Genomic DNA, 16,168 nt, shown 5'->3' with positions numbered 1-16,168 from the left:
GGACATAACACACCACTCGATATTCTTTTGTGCGTATCTCTGTAGTGTTTGTGCGTGCACGAACATACTATAGGAACGGTGATGGATTGTTCGGCGCCCCTGTGCAAAATCTAAATTGGCGCCCTTTTATGCATGCGCGCACGCATAAAATATAGTAATTTATATTGCAAAAAATGCTGTCAAATGATACTGATTTGCTGTAAATTGATTTATTAACAAGATTTTCTTTTATTTCACACATTAACACATATTTCAAAAAATATATATTTAAAAAAGAAATAGTTGGTTAATAATAATATACCATTTCCATAAGATGTATCTTTAAAAGTTAAAATAATATTTTTTGGATCTTAATAGATGACAAAATTACTTACTGTTTTATCTATATTTAATTTACAGCAAATATCGTTTTCAATTTTATTTTTCCTTGAAAATATCATTATGGATATATCATTGACAATATAATTATATAAATATTTCATTATTACATAAATTATTTCCGTGTTATTTTTACTTTATATAATACACATATTTAAACGATAACTAAAAATAGAACATTCTTTAGATATAAAAGCCGACTGCAAATTTTTGTAACCTTGTATTTGTAAAACATTAGATTTGATTTCTCAAATTGTCGACAAAAAATTAAAAAAAATCATACATTTGACCTAAATTGGCGCTTCTAACAAACAGGCGCCTTCATGCCTTATTTAATGCATTCCTTGCTTCCGCCTTGCTTCCGCCGTCCCTGAGAGCATACTCATTGCGCGACGCATATTGTGCGTATATTCTGCAGTACAATAGTGCATTTTTGATAGCGTTAATATTGATACTTGTGCGTGTGTTTTGATTGTGGCACTGAGAGTGAACAATACGACCTGAAAATAAATACCAAAATATTCATAAATATTTAATTTAAAGATTTACAAGAATCAAATTTTTACTTTTAATAAGACACTTTCTGAAAGATATTATGTTTTTTTTTAATCCGTGTTAACTGTCGACTATTTTAGAGATAGAATTAGATCTAATTCTACAGCAAAACTTAACATGTGTACATGTTTTTTTATAAATACATAACTTTTGACATAAAACATAAATACTCACTCATTTCACTTTCAGTCAAACAGAAATTTACGAGAATTAAACCAATCTCGATTATCTTAAATTTGTGTGCCCACTTCTGTCAAAAGTACAATGAGCGTATGTTTACGCGCTTCTCATGTTGCTTCTCATCTCGGTGAGATTGACTGATGTGCAAAAGTGAAGAACGCGCGTCGGCGGGATAGAACCGGACAATCGGGAGCTGGAGATTGTCTCCCCCGTGGCTGCGCCGCGCATGCGATTGCAGTCGCACAAGATGCCTGGATCCTCAGTGCGCTCGTCACCCGCGATGTGTCCGGGACAGTTCTTCCTCGCTCCTCTCGATCCGCGTCCCTCGAGACCTCGTCCGGCTACCCTTCTTTTTGTCTTTCTTGTTGCGGACGTCAACACGTCGTCCCGTCACGAACGAGCGTGATTTTGTATTTGTCGGCGTGCTTCGAATTTTCAGGAAGAGAAAATCTCGGAGCACACGGATAGCACCGACGAAAAACCACTTTCGTCGGTTTTTCCGGATGATGGAAAATCTTAGCAAATGACACGATTCAGGAAGCCGGGATGCCCGAATGAAAAGAGCGAAAATGTTGAAGTAAGCAATCGCGAAAATTTATCGCGGCGCCCGTCGGAAATAAAACTCAAAGATTCGCGCGAATGGTTTCGATGTAATAGATTTTTGAACCGGTACGCGAGGATGTTATCAAGATCATGCTGTGATGAACACTGGCTGCAAATAGTCTCGAAGCTCACAGCAGGATGAAATAGGAGAATACCACGAGAGATACGATGATAGTTCGATAGTTGTAAGTACGCGCAGAACATGCTCGCATGTCGCTCGGTTTCTATTCCCTTGCAAATTATTCCTAGGATATAGAATTCCGGTTTAGAATTACATAGGTGTGCGGTTGGTTATAGGCATACGGTTTAAAGTTTCGCAATTGCATTTGCATGAAAACAAGAGGGAACTTTTCATTTTAATTCTCATTATATCCGCATAAATATACATGATGCAAAAAGCGTGTTTTTGCGAAGTTTTATTAATTATCGAAATGCTTCACTTATTTCGCGAAATGTCGGTTTTTAGAGCGTGAGAGCGAAAGAGTAGCATTCCTACTAAAAATTACTCAAATGTTGTTTTTAGTTATTCATATTTGTACGTTTTTTGCGCAGTATTTTATTATGGAATATAGTATATTTTAAATATCACGTTCTCAGAAAAATTAAATGCCACATCAAAGCGTTTAAATTTTTTCTCACAATACTGTGAGAATCAAAGAGGATTTGAATTTATATCGTTTCTTCAGTTTGCGAGAGACAAAGTCCTGTACGTAAAAGGATTATTTTCCTACGCTTCCTGAGAACTTACCTCCTCGAAAACTCAAACGCAGTCTTATTGCGGCGACTGCAGGCTACTTGAAGACGAAGATAACTCTCGTCGTCAGATGAAACATTTCGAGGGTATTTGTCGTCGTGGAAATAACTACTGCTAAAAGTTAGACACAAGTTTCGTCATTTCTTGTTATAAAATTATAAAAAATGTGCCGTACGTTGTTTTCAACTTTTAACATTTTACTAATTATTTTTCCCGCAAGAGAAAAATGTAACGCACATATTATTTCTAAAATCTAACATGTACACGTATCGCGGTGTCCAGAATTTAAAAAAAAAAATTGAAAGTAATTATTAAATTATAAAATTTCTTGCGTTTATAACGCGACTACATGTTTTTGCGAAGTGCACAATTTCCTTCATTCGATAGACAGATTGAAAAAGCATGCGAGACATGCGGAAGAACAGGGGCATGCAGAGTAGGATTGCGAAAGCAAAACAGGCGGAAATAGGCATGGCAAGGATGAGAAAAGAAGAGAATAGTGCTAAAATAGCTCGCGGAATTCAATTAGATCTAACACAAAAGGAACTGTAATGTTAAAAAGGTACGCATATATTTTTAAGAACCAATTTATTTTTGATATAGATGAATTTTAAATATCTAAATAAATTTTATATCGCAGATCGTGTGCTGATCAACGTGGTGTAGAGAGACTTTATATTTTTGTAATAGAAAGGAAAAATACAAAAAATATACTGAATTTTCATCCGCGTTATTGAAAAACGAAAACAATTGTTTCCGCACGTTACCTATATCTATCGCGCATTGGCACAATTAATTTCAGAAAACTATCGTGCGCACGATTGATATTTGCTGAACAAACGAATATTTTCACCAACATTATTAACAAATGGAAATGATGTAGTAGGATCAACTTGGGACAAATGTGGGACGTAAAAAATATTGAGTTGTGGTAAAAAAAAAAAAAAAAAATAGGAAGAAATATGGAAATGTATAATTCCATAGAAATATTTTCGTTTATTATCGGTGACAACACGGTGTGAAAAGCGATAAATTCAGTTAGTATCCCGACGGGTTCTTTTATGTGATGTGTCGTATTAAAGAATTTTATTTTAATGTACGTCATAAAAATCCATTGGTTTGCTAAAGGCTAACGACGTGTACAAAATTGCGGAAGTCGTGATAAATGATAATTGAAATATAAAGCAGTGCGAGAAAACGAAAGGAAATTAATTACTGAGGCAGGTTATTGAATACTGCGAGTTAATAGAATCGAATGTGTCACCCAGCTCAATCAGTGTCTCTTTCGAACCGTTTTCGTTACTACATACGTTACATATCGCGGTGGGGAAAAATGATACGTTTACATTTCAGAGAAATATGAGACCTACATCATACGTGGATACAGCGAACTTGTTGATATTTTACGTATTTTTCTCTCTTAATTATCATAAAATAACCAGAATATTTCTAACTCGCAATCTGCTTGCGTGATACGAAGAACGTGAAATTTCACGTCAGTTTATAAAGCGATTCAAGCTTGTTTTTTTTATTTTATTTTATTTGAAATAAAATAAACATATAGAAGATGAAAACATGTACGTTTGATAAAATTTGTATACATTACATTGCGTTTATTTTCTTATTATTTACCTTCTAAATAGAGAAAATTATTTGACGTTAAATTTATCAGTTAATCCATCATTATTACGTACTCTGCAATTTTTCTGTCAGTAACGTCAGCCGCGACGGTGGTTTTATCGGAGACGAGTACAATCTGCCCACGTCTGAGACAACTGGGTTTTGCACGAACACTCGAATCTTTCTGTCTCTCTCTCTCTCTTTACCAGAAGAAAAGCAGTAACTTAGTTTGTCGAAGGTAGATTAGAAGCTGCCCTCGAGCCTTGCGGACTGTACACAGCAACGAGGCAACTCACCTTCTTCACTTTAGTCGATCGGCACTGGATCGTAAAACTTTCTTCCTTCTTAACTAGCTCGTGAAAAATCACTAGGACGTTTGTGGTAGTTTGTGAGCGGATCACGGTTATTATAGATCTGGATTGTGTATACGTATATACAATCCGGACTATGATTTTGCAGGTTCAGCAAGCTTCTATACACTGTCGGCAATTCCCGTTTCTCGTTACCGGGAATTGTCTGTCATTCTGTATGTTCGTGCTATCACTCTGTCAGAAAGGGAGAGCTCAATAAGGAAGTTATTTAATATATAAGGGATTATCTACGAAACACACACACAACGCAACACAAGCACACGTAAACAAACACACACACACACACACACACACACACGTATTGAGATACTATAATAAAATACAATAAACCTTACTCTAAAATTGTTTTTTTCTACAAAGAGTATATTCAAAATTTCTAATACAAAAGTTTAGTGCTATTTTTATGCTTGTAACTTCGTACTTTTGAAAAGAAAGCATATACTACTATATGGTTCTTTCCGCTTGAATGAATTTTTTCCGCATTTACGTATGATAACTGGTTCATGATAACAGCGAGTGATATGAAATGCTACCGTTCTTCGATCACACAGCAACACGAGTTACGAGAAAATTCTAGTTATTTTATAATAATGTAGAATAAAAGTGACATGTAAAGATAGAATTGAGATAATATTATAGATAGGCGTCAGAATTGCGGCGAGTCGTTTCTCACGTCACGTGAGAAAGTGTGTGTGTGTGTATCGCGTACAGACTAGAGAATAACATTTTTTGACAATAGTCGCTCGTGAAACTGCAGAATAAATTTATACATATATGCATAAATATATATTAACACAGTAAAGACAGTAAGTGCATTTCTTTCATGCTTCTAAATCCTCGTTATCTTAATAAATTTGAACAACACCAATCTACAATGACAAATTGAAAATATTTAAATACATATCTGTAGTTTAAAGACGATTATAAAAAAATAGTTTTAGTAATGTAATACATAAAATGTAAGTAACGTGGGTGTTAATAATTTTCTCAGGCAATACTTAATTTCTCTTTCTTAATGATGCTGCCATTGATACAAACAAGTTATGCGGAGAATCGAACAAACTTTCGTATTTCCTTAATCTTCCTGAAAGCCTTGTAGTGGCTTCGTGTTTTTTGTTTTAATCACTTTCCATATTGTAATTTAATCTTTTACTTGTCTCTTTTGCTCCCTTTCTCTCTCTCTCTCTCACTCTTTCTACCTTTATCTTCTGATTAAAATACTGAAAAGCGTAAAAAGTAGTTAGAACTTTCTTGAAAATGAAAATGCGCAACGTTTAATTTTGTTCGTTCTTTTGTTACAAAATGGAATATTGCATGACATTACTCTTGTTAATTAAATTTAAAGAGCTCTTTTCCTCGTTCTAAAAATATTCATAATTATTTTAAAATCTGCATTACACTTGGCATAGAAAAAAGTGTAATATAACATAACATAAAATATTGAATAAAATAATAAAAATTTATCGAAAGAAAACATACCTTCGGAGAAAACATTATAAAGAATAGATAGGATAAGCGAGATTTGTGTAAGAAGATTTCTGAAAATTCTCTCACGTTACGCTATGCCGCATTAGAATTAGGAAGAAATGCAAACTTGCAGAAATCGCGGGAGTCCAGAAACTCCCACTCTTCACCGGGTGAATAGCATCTCCTACGCTCTGCTCCAATAAGTTATGATTCTTAATAATCATTCTGGGGATCTTATAATTAGGAATTGAGAACGTCTATTATCTCGGTGAACATTTCAATCAAACGTTCATTCAAACGGGGAACTTTAGAAAACGGATATAGAAAACCGTTAAAGCCAGCGAGCACTTTACGTGATAAACGGATAATTGTCCCAAGATAAAGAAGCAAATCCTACTTACGTTATAATATGGTTAACGAAGGATTTGAAGAAGACCCCGAGAAAATTACGGAGAATCGCGTGGAAAATCTATTGCCAGGAGTGTCGCGGAAATGCGAAAAGGTCACGAGTGAATTCCCGATATCACGATTCAGAATTCCGGGAAGAGTTCTATATCGTTGTACAAATTGACAAAAAATATTTGTTGCTACGATAACAAACAAATAAATAATTTTTTTCAGAATATGCGCACTTTTCTACACAAAAACACATTGCACGAACTTTCGAATCTTCTTTATATTCGAAATTTCTTTATATTTTCTATGTTTCTTTCAATTTTTATTGTACTTTTTCTTGCGTTATAAATTGCTTTTTTTTTACCAAAATATAACAAAAAAAGTTTTTTAACAAAAAAAATGCTAACGCATTCGTTTTATCTCACGTTTTTAACACATTTTATCGTTGCGTTAAAAGTACATATACACTTATATGTGACAGAAACAAGCGTCACGAGAACGTCAATTTCGTTGATCAATAGTGAGCGATAAGTATCAATTACAGATGTATTGCGAGATCTTTTGCAAGCTGTTAGTAGTGAGAATATAAGATTAAAAGAGAAATAGAGAGAAAGAGAGAGAAAGACAGAAACCATTTGTAATCCCTCTTAGTAGCAACGGCTAAATATTTTTGCGCAAGAGTGCAATCTCATTATCGTTTCACTTCTTCGCTTCACTTTGGATTAAGAGGATGCTGGAGTGACAGCCGAACTTCACGAAATTCGATAAAATAGAAGTGTTACTGTTATCGACACTGAAGTGACATTAACCATTCGAATGTCGTCGTAGAAAAACAAGAACAAACGTATGTATGTAAAAAGAAGTTATTCCAGACAACATTTCGCGTCTTATTTCTACTACAAGCTTCCAAATTTAATTCCGATAGTCTCATTGTATTTTTTAATATTTATTTATCTGACTGCGATTCGGTCAGTCATTAATTTTTGAAACTTGACATTAAATTGACAGAGTAATTATAAGTTCAGAGAAATCATAACATTTTCGATAGATTTACTAATCGGCCAGATTTCTCTCATCATTTTATCTTTTATTCCGCAAGAAGACATTTTTTTTAGATCCGAACAATAAATACAAAAAAAACAAACATCTCAAAAAGTATAATCATGCGTTTATTGATATTGCGGACAATTCCAGCATCTTTTTAAGCCATTTCATTGATCGTAGAGTAGTCCTTGCCAGTCGATACTCAGTTTTTGTTTCACGATTACATCGAGATTTTCCTCGTTTTTCTTTCTTTCTTTTGCAGGCGCTCGCGGAATTGGCGACGGAATAAACGACGTGAGAGCGCAATAAATCGGAATTAATCATAGACAAATGCGTACCAATGAAAGATGCGTTACGTTGCTTTACTCTAACAGGATCATCGCGACTAAAGCGGTCGATCGTTAAGCGAAAGCCAATATTGAATGAAATAACGCAATCAAAACATCACTGCAGGAAGCGTTATTCTGCTTCTCAATATGTACAATATACGTGTTGGGAGATAAATCAATTTATCTATGAATATTCAGGTCGGAACTCGTGCTACAGAAAGGAGGAAAAAACCCATCACGCGAGAGCATATGAGACTGATCGCGATCGCAACGACGATCGGAAGATATCACGCGATCGATATAAACTTTAACTTCATCAGCTTTGAGATTTTTATTCCCACATCCCGAGCTTGACGCGTGGAAATCGTTAAGACTGATCAAGTTCGATTTCTCTTTCTTCATTAACTTGCCGAGATAATTAGAGCGACCCTGGAGCAACATTGTCGTTATAAGCTGGTTTAACTGAATCGACGATTATTAATATATACTAATTGTTATACACGCATACATATATATATATATATTGTTGTTGTGGAATAAAAATTGTTACGCTACTATACAGTCGCAGTAAATGTGTTATAATAATCAAAGTATTATTACATATATTCTCAAACCAAAAAGTGTACTAAGTATTATTACATTTATTCCGAAACCAAGACTAAGGAATAATTAAGTGGAGCAAAATCTTGTCTTCTATGAGGCAGCGCGTTGCATGAATATTCGTCTTTTTATTACGCTTTTGTAGAGAGTGCTGGAGTTGCATATAAATGATGAGAATTCCTTTCATGAAACTGGTAAAATGCACGAGCGGAGCTCGGAACTGTATCACCGGATAACAATCAGGTGCATGTCGAAAGCAGCTAGAGTAAAACATGATTCGCGTTACATCGGAGAATTGTGCGGACGAACTCACGTTCAACGTGTCCTTTATTACGTCGCGCTGTGCTTCTCGTCTTTTTCTATCTCTCTCTTTCTCTTTCTATCTTTCTTTCTCTCCCGTCGTTTTCGTCGGAGCAGTCGATATTTCTGAAAATCATCGTGTTCCGGATAAATTGAGAAAGAAGGCACGATTCTAGTCAAGATCTACAATAATTTCGACCTCGTCGAGGAAGGAAACCGCGAAAGCTCACTATCTAAAGGCTCGGCGAAGTCCAAAAGAGGAGAATCGCCAGTATTGGAAATTTCAAGTGAATCCACTCCAGTTCAAGCAGACTAATGGGTTAAAATTATTCCGCATCGGCAGACAAAGATTGTCACGTCGTCGTCGTCGTCGTTATAAAAGCGAAGTTTCAGTTGAAGATCGGAAAAGAGTCTCGTGAAATTTTGTAACAAGATAGCAAAAATAACAGAAAAAGAGTAATAATAATAAAAAAAACAAAAAAAAAGAAAGAGAAGAGTTATTGTGTGCTCGCAAGCGAGCATTTTAATGCATCTCTGAATTGAGAGACAGGAAAATTAAAGAAAAAGCCGGGAAAACGGCAATTAAGGAAGAGAAGCGAACCCAAACGGAGTCTAATTGCGAGTGAAAAGACGAAAAAGAATTTGAAAGAAAAATCAAGTTAATGTTAGAGTTTCTCATCCAGCAGTTTAGATGGAAATACGCGGTTGAACTGCCGAAAATTGGACGCTTAAGATAAAAAAAAAACGCTATCGTTATTTAACGCGATATTTTTTTTAATGCGACAGTTTTTCACCAAGTTTTCTTCAAGGAAACACGCTTGATTTTCTCCAGTGAATAAGTATAAAAAAGATATATATATGTATATATATATATGTGTGTGTATATAAGCAGCGTAATAAATACCGAAGATATCTCGGCAAAATGGAACTATGCAAAACTGGCGTGAACGAAACTTTTACGAGAATACGTACACCTACTTCAGAACTACTTACTTAGAAACTCGTTGCTTTTAAATCAGCGCTTTTACGGGTGTCCTGACAGTGATATCGGTGTTATTCAGGAACTCAGGCGAGACACATTTACCTAGCGTTTTGCATCACCCGAAGAAGAAGAAGATGCTAAAGAAAATTCGAAAGAGCTCCCGGAAAAAAGCATTAAAATGCGAGAGCTGAACGCCACCGCATGCGCTGCTTTGTACGACGGTGTCGAATGGTCAAGCCTGTGGAACGTTATCACCTTAATCGTCCTAGCGCTCGTCAATGTCTCAGTGGTGATAGGCAACGTCTTGGTAATACTTGCCGTCTACAGTAACAGCAAATTAAGAAACGTAACGAATATGTTCATCGTGAGTCTAGCCGTGGCCGATCTGATGGTTGGCGTTGCCGTTTTACCGTTCAGCGCGGCCTGGGAAGTTTTCAAGGTAAGCTTGTTCTTAATATATATATATATATGTATATATATCATTCAGTTAATGATGTGTAAACAATCAAGCTAAGAGAAACTGAAATCATTGAAAAGTTTACTATTTCAATATTACAATTTCACCAGATATTTCAGAATCGTTTAACTCGTTTTTCAAATCGTTAGCTGCAATTATCAACATGTATAATAATAGACTACCGAAAAATAGTGATAATATTAATTACTCAGAGCTGATTGTCGATAACAGAACGAGACAAAGTTAATTTCAAACAGATTGTTGCCGAAAACCTTACGTTATATCGTGCGTCGTATTGTACAAACGCATTGTGCGTGAAACACGGTACGTGTGCGCGTAGTACGCGAGATTCTATTGTACATGACTGTATTGTAAATCATCATCGACCTGAATGGGAATTGATCCAGTAATTGACACATGCCGGATTCTCATCTTATCCGTCCATTATCTTATGAATAATAAATAACAAGTCGACACGTCGCGTTTATTTATTATTTATTGGCGACGATGTGTTTTGTAGGATCTAACGCATTTATGTCGCATCATGTTCAAGGTTTCTCTTGAATTTCTAATATCTTTCACATTATAAAATAATCTTATATGAAGGAAACTGAACGAGATATCGAGTTGCAATTAATGCAAATAGAATAAAAATCACTTTTGTCTCAAATATCTAGGAATATTGTGAGAAATAAGATTACGCTGAATATAATATGTTTGTACTTTCGAGACTGAGCGAACGGCTGTGTAAATCTACCGTTGACGTTTTGTATTAAGTACATTTCTTTCTTTTTAAATACCATTTCTCTAAAAGGTTTGGATATACGGAGATCTTTGGTGCTCTGTGTGGCTGGCAGTCGACGTTTGGATGTGCACGGCGTCGATATTGAATTTATGCGCTATCAGCTTGGATAGGTACTTGGCTGTGACTAGGCCAGTCAGCTATCCTCAGGCAAGTATTACTCAGCACTTGTGATCAATCGATTAGTCGAGTGTCAATCGATCCGGTATATCTCTCAACTTATTTGCATACCTAGCGAATGATATCGTGTTAAAAATATTTCCATAACACGAGCGCGTTGGCGACAGAAAGATAAATACAGAGAATAAAGTTGAAGATGAAACTTGCAGAGATACCAATTAAGACTTTATAGGATCGCTCGTCGATTTTGAACTTTCGCGATTCGCCAACTGAAAGTTTTCATACACGATGTTTTCAAACTCCTGGCACACACGCTGATTGTATCTTTATTAAAAGAGTTATAGGTAGGTAACGCAAAATGAGAAAAGTAGTTTTATGTTTCTGAGAGTTCCGTTATACAAGTTTCTCTGTCAATGTGAATTTCATATATTGGTAAATCAATCAATCGAGAAAAGAAAAAGTGCATGATGATGAATATTGGAAAATCTTTTGAAAATGCTATTGAAAAAAGATATATACTTCCGATCCGAATATAATTCGTGGTATAGGTGCACAATCTCTTCATTTGCATCAGTGTCACTACATGATTTCCGCAATAATTATTTTTTGTCCCTAAATTTAGCTTATGTCAACAAAACGGGCCAGATTGCTGATAGCTATTGTCTGGGTTTTGAGCTTCGTCATCTGTTTTCCACCCTTAGTGGGATGGAAGGACGAACGGGTACGTCCCACACGCTATAATCCGCTTTCATACTTAAGCGTGTCATATTATTTTGATGTAATTAATTGCTTTCGTTCATTTCGATGAACCACCATTCCGATTTAGATTCTATCATTTTCGCACGCTCAAATCGTGAATCATTTTTCCTGTTTCCGCAGTCGTATTCCGCGTATAACGTGTCGTTTCCCTTATATGGACCGTCCAACACCACCACTATACTCGTGCCGGTGAAACCGTGTCCATGGATTTGCGAGTTGACTAACGACACCGGTTACGTTGTATACAGGTAAAAAGCTTTTATCAATAAAAGAGAGATTACAGAAATTTACTTCTTTCACATTATACACGTGCGTGGAGACAGAATTTGCAATTGTGCAATTTATTTTTTACACACTGTGCCGTTTAATTGTTTGGTACTATATACTTATCGCGTCACTCAATAAAGAAATTATATGTATATATATAATTGTTATAAAAAAGTAAATAATAGTTGTCTTACTCAGAGATCCATATTTATTGCTGAGACAACTCCGGTAATTAGGTCTAGTATAAATTAGTGTTTTTTTTTATATTAGATCGGACCGCACCGGTAATGATTGTTTCTACTTCTACGTCGTTGTCGTGCATATTACTCGCGTGTATCAATCAAGACAGTCACGTATGCACAGTTCGTTGCCGGTCAATAAGTTAATAAATTGTTAATGCACTCTGAGAGTGAGTCTAAATGCGTTTCAAGTGCTCAACACCGACTCGCGCTCAATCAAATTACCTCGTCCGTTATTAAAGCCATGTGGCCGAATTAATATATTCGTAGTATTCTGGTCCGCATTGAACTGCATGAGCGTTACCGCCTGTACAAAGATGCCTTCGATACGATCGACTGTGGTGCGAATTCTGTGGCGTCCGATTTTGCGATGACTAAAATTTGTAGAGATATAATCGTATATAGATGTCGGTACACGTCAGAGATACGGAAAATTGTGTACATTTACATTGTTATATCGATATAAACAAAACGGCACAATTTTTGTTTTGCAGCGCTCTAGGTTCCTTTTACATACCGATGCTAGTCATGTTGTTTTTTTATTGGCGGATTTACAATGCTGCGGTTTCCACGACAAAGGCCATTAATCAAGGTTTCCGGACAACAAAGTCCTCGAAAATGCTCGGCAACAGGTAATTTCCACGAATGCAACCACGCTACAATTATTCCAATTCCTTTTTTGACCTTTCTCTTTCTCTCTCTCCCTCATACATACATACACACACACACATTGTATTAATCAATAAGAATTGATTATATTTGTCTGTTTTTTTTGTGTTTTCCCATTTGTTTCTACACTCTTGTAACTGATTTTTTGCTATTTATTTTTGTTGTTTATTTTTTATTATTTATTTCGTGGGTGTTTGATACGTGCTTGATGCAATTTTCTGCTGCAAATAAAGGTTTTTGTATTTTTAAATATATTGATATATATATGTATATATATGTAAATAGAGAGTAATGCACGAATTTAATAGAAAAGAATCCTTACGGTTACCAGATGTAAGATCACATAAACTTTCGGAAAAGCCAGTAAACGCCTACGCGTTCGTGCGCAAACTTTTCAGTAACTTTTCAGTAACGCGATATCGTGTCTTCCATCAACAATTCCCCCTCACAGATTGTGTCAGCATATCTACATCGTATTATCTACGCGAACTTACCACCTGCTACGTTCTCGACAGTTTCGTGCTAAGCAAAGAGAATATCAAGTAGAACGCTCGTAGATCACTTTGATTTAATTTCTTTTCTAAAAAGCGTCATTATCTACACGAATGTTATTGTTGTTAAAAAAACAATGTGACAATATAAACACACCGCAATCTTGTACACACAATGGAACAATAGTCTGTGCACAAGAAAAGTCTGTTTTTTTGTGCAAGCTTTGTTATGTCGACCGTAATTCTCATTCTTCTATACAGACGCGACTGCTTAATTCTTTATGCAGGTTCGACGAACATAGACTGACCTTACGGATACACCGTGGTCGCAATAGCATTCACAACGGTAACGGCAACTCAAGAAGTCCGGACTCAAGCGGTCGTAACTCCGTCAAGCGAGAAAAAATCAAAATCTCGGTGTCATATCCGAGCACCGAGACGCTCGACACTAAATGCAACACCCTCGAGAGAACGCCGTCGAGATGTTCGCAAATCTCAGTTCATTACAGCAACGGACAGTCGCAGACGCAACTTTGTTCACCCTCGCGAAACGCATACCTTAAGGTAGAACTTCCTATTACAGTAGAAACTTTGACAATTATCTCCGTTTAAACATATACACACACATACATACTCACACAATTATAATTATTTTGATAATTAACAAATTTAATTAATACGAACTATTTCTTTTTCGTTCTTTGAGCATTAGTAGAAACTGATTTGTTAATATAAATCTCTTTCTAGGTTGATAATATTAATAGGATTGGAAGTAGCAAGAGACCAAGTAGACGGAGCAGTTGCGACAGTCACGTAACTACTGATGAACTGTCGTTACGCGAAATAACACCGAGCAACGAGGAAAAACCTCGCAAGATAAAATTAGGCAAGAGAAACATAAAGGCTCAAGTACGTCTCGTATTGATTTCGTTTCTACACACCGTTTAACGTTTTAGTAACTTTTTTCCAGTATTGTGGAATTATTCAAGAGTAATATTTTGCAATTTTATTGTACAGTTAAAATGTAATTTCTTTTAAACGAATTTATGGTTATTGCGAATTATTATTTTAATATAATTCAAGCTTATATAAATAACGTATATGTTCTTTGTCGTGATGACGACAATACGTGACAGAAAGTTTCGTGCGCGCAGGTGAAGAGATTTCGCATGGAAACTAAAGCGGCGAAGACTCTGGGCATCATCGTAGGTGGTTTCATTATGTGCTGGCTGCCGTTTTTCACCATGTACCTGGTGCGCGCGTTCTATCCAAATCGCATTCATCCGGGTGTTTTTAGCGTGCTGTTCTGGCTGGGATACTGTAATTCCGCGATAAACCCCTGCATCTACGCGCTCTTCAGCAAGGATTTTCGTTTCGCTTTCAAAAGAATCATCTGCTGCAACAACTCCTGCATACAACGCGCCAATAACGCGCGCCGTGACAGCGATGGCAGTCAGTTGACAATGAGGTCAGTGTGTGTTACGTAATCATTATTTTTAGACTCACTATCATAGAATAATCCATGCAAAAAACTCTATGGAAATCATTTCGCACGTGTGTGTGTTCCACAGAAACGAACGAAGTCCGAGTTATTCGATCCGTTCGACGCCACAGCAGAGAATATCCATTGACGATTCCGATCCCGATCCAACGTCGGAGCCGACCCATTCCCAGAGCGAGTCCAGATAATTTCCACATGTCATCGCTTTTAATCTGACGCGCAAAAAATCGTTGTTTCCAATTTTCAATTCTCCAGGATGAAGATCTCGTCCTTGTAATAAAAACGGTTACTTTCGAGGTGTATACTATATATATATAGTCTGTGTGTACACATTGGACAGCACATTTAATAAATTTGTTTTGCCGGCCGGACTAATTATGTTGCATCAGCGTTTTGCATTGTACATTAAACTCTCTCGATGGGGGGCCTAATGCGGCCTTTTTTTAACTGAAGTATTCTAAGAAACAATATGATTTCTCGCATGCGGTTGTATAATAAATATTGTATATATAATATATTGTTGTTCACATGTGTATGTGTGTAATACATGTGTACGTCGTACAAATAAACTATGCTAATAAACGCGCGGTTATTGTTGGACAACGCTTAGTTCTAACGTTCGCGTGCAAATTATATATTCAGTGTCTCGCTATATCTCAGGACTTTCCACCTTCTATATTTTACAAAGTAACTGAAGTTTTAGTGGGAGTTGTGCGAAGCGATCGACCGAATTTGATGTGTGGTTTATATATATATATATACGTATGTGTAAATATTTATAAAAAAAAACAAATTATAATATATAACTGTACAAAAATTAAGTGAAAAGACGATTAAAAATAAATATGTGAATATCTAAAAATGATGTTTTTAACCTTCTGTGTGTATATAATATTTGCATCGCAAAAAATGCACTCATATTTTTATCATGTTTTACTAGTCAAAGCAAACAAAAAAAAGTGGGATCGGACTTACTTTTAACATGTATGGCCGAATTTCCGAATTGATTCAGTAGAATGATTAGATCAAGTTGAAGAATGTTCTCGCACATACAACACAGCACAACATTTGCAACAACGGGATGCACCAAAACTTGAGTATTTGAATCTGAATATCAAAGCGCGCAGAGAGACTAGAGGAGCTTTTCAGCTACGTACACAGGCGACACTGTGCAACACAGTGTCCACTAGTGTGAGTGAGACACACTGATATGCTCTTTCTTACACTAATGGACATTGTGTTACACAGTGTCGCCTGTGTACGTAGCTGGAAAGCTCCCTAGGA

The 16,168-nt window shown here is 36.1% G+C and overlaps 1 protein-coding gene across 1 annotated transcript; it reads left to right on the top strand.

Annotated features, from left to right (window-relative positions):
- Nucleotides 1–1,679: 1,679 nt before the first annotated feature.
- Nucleotides 1,680–15,675, top strand: LOC109852288 (octopamine receptor Oamb). Its single transcript, XM_020423309.1, has 10 exons — nt 1,680–1,690; nt 9,490–10,018; nt 10,851–10,988; nt 11,581–11,679; nt 11,838–11,965; nt 12,718–12,855; nt 13,671–13,947; nt 14,131–14,292; nt 14,538–14,851; nt 14,955–15,675. The coding sequence occupies exons 2-10, from the start codon at nt 9,758–9,760 to the stop codon at nt 15,070–15,072; spliced, it is 1,635 nt and encodes a 544-aa protein (XP_020278898.1). The 5' UTR covers nt 1,680–1,690; nt 9,490–9,757; the 3' UTR covers nt 15,073–15,675.
- The last annotated feature ends 493 nt before the right edge of the window (nt 15,676–16,168 follow it).

This window comes from Pseudomyrmex gracilis, unplaced genomic scaffold (genome assembly GCF_002006095.1).
Source record: "Pseudomyrmex gracilis isolate BER0280 unplaced genomic scaffold, ASM200609v1 scaffold_27, whole genome shotgun sequence".
Taxonomy (NCBI): domain Eukaryota; kingdom Metazoa; phylum Arthropoda; class Insecta; order Hymenoptera; family Formicidae; genus Pseudomyrmex; species Pseudomyrmex gracilis.
Note: the sequence above shows the minus strand (reverse complement) of the source record. Positions and strands in the feature narration are given on the sequence as shown.

Excerpts from the sequence above, each read along its gene's own strand:
- LOC109852288 (XM_020423309.1), top strand. The coding sequence starts at position 9,758 with ATGCGAGAGCTGAACGCCACCGCATGCGCTGCTTTGTACGACGGTGTC. Across the intron at positions 10,019-10,850 it reads CGGCCTGGGAAGTTTTCAAG|GTTTGGATATACGGAGATCT; the intron begins GTAAGCTTGTTC and ends TTTCTCTAAAAG. Across the intron at positions 14,852-14,954 it reads GGCAGTCAGTTGACAATGAG|AAACGAACGAAGTCCGAGTT; the intron begins GTCAGTGTGTGT and ends TGTGTTCCACAG.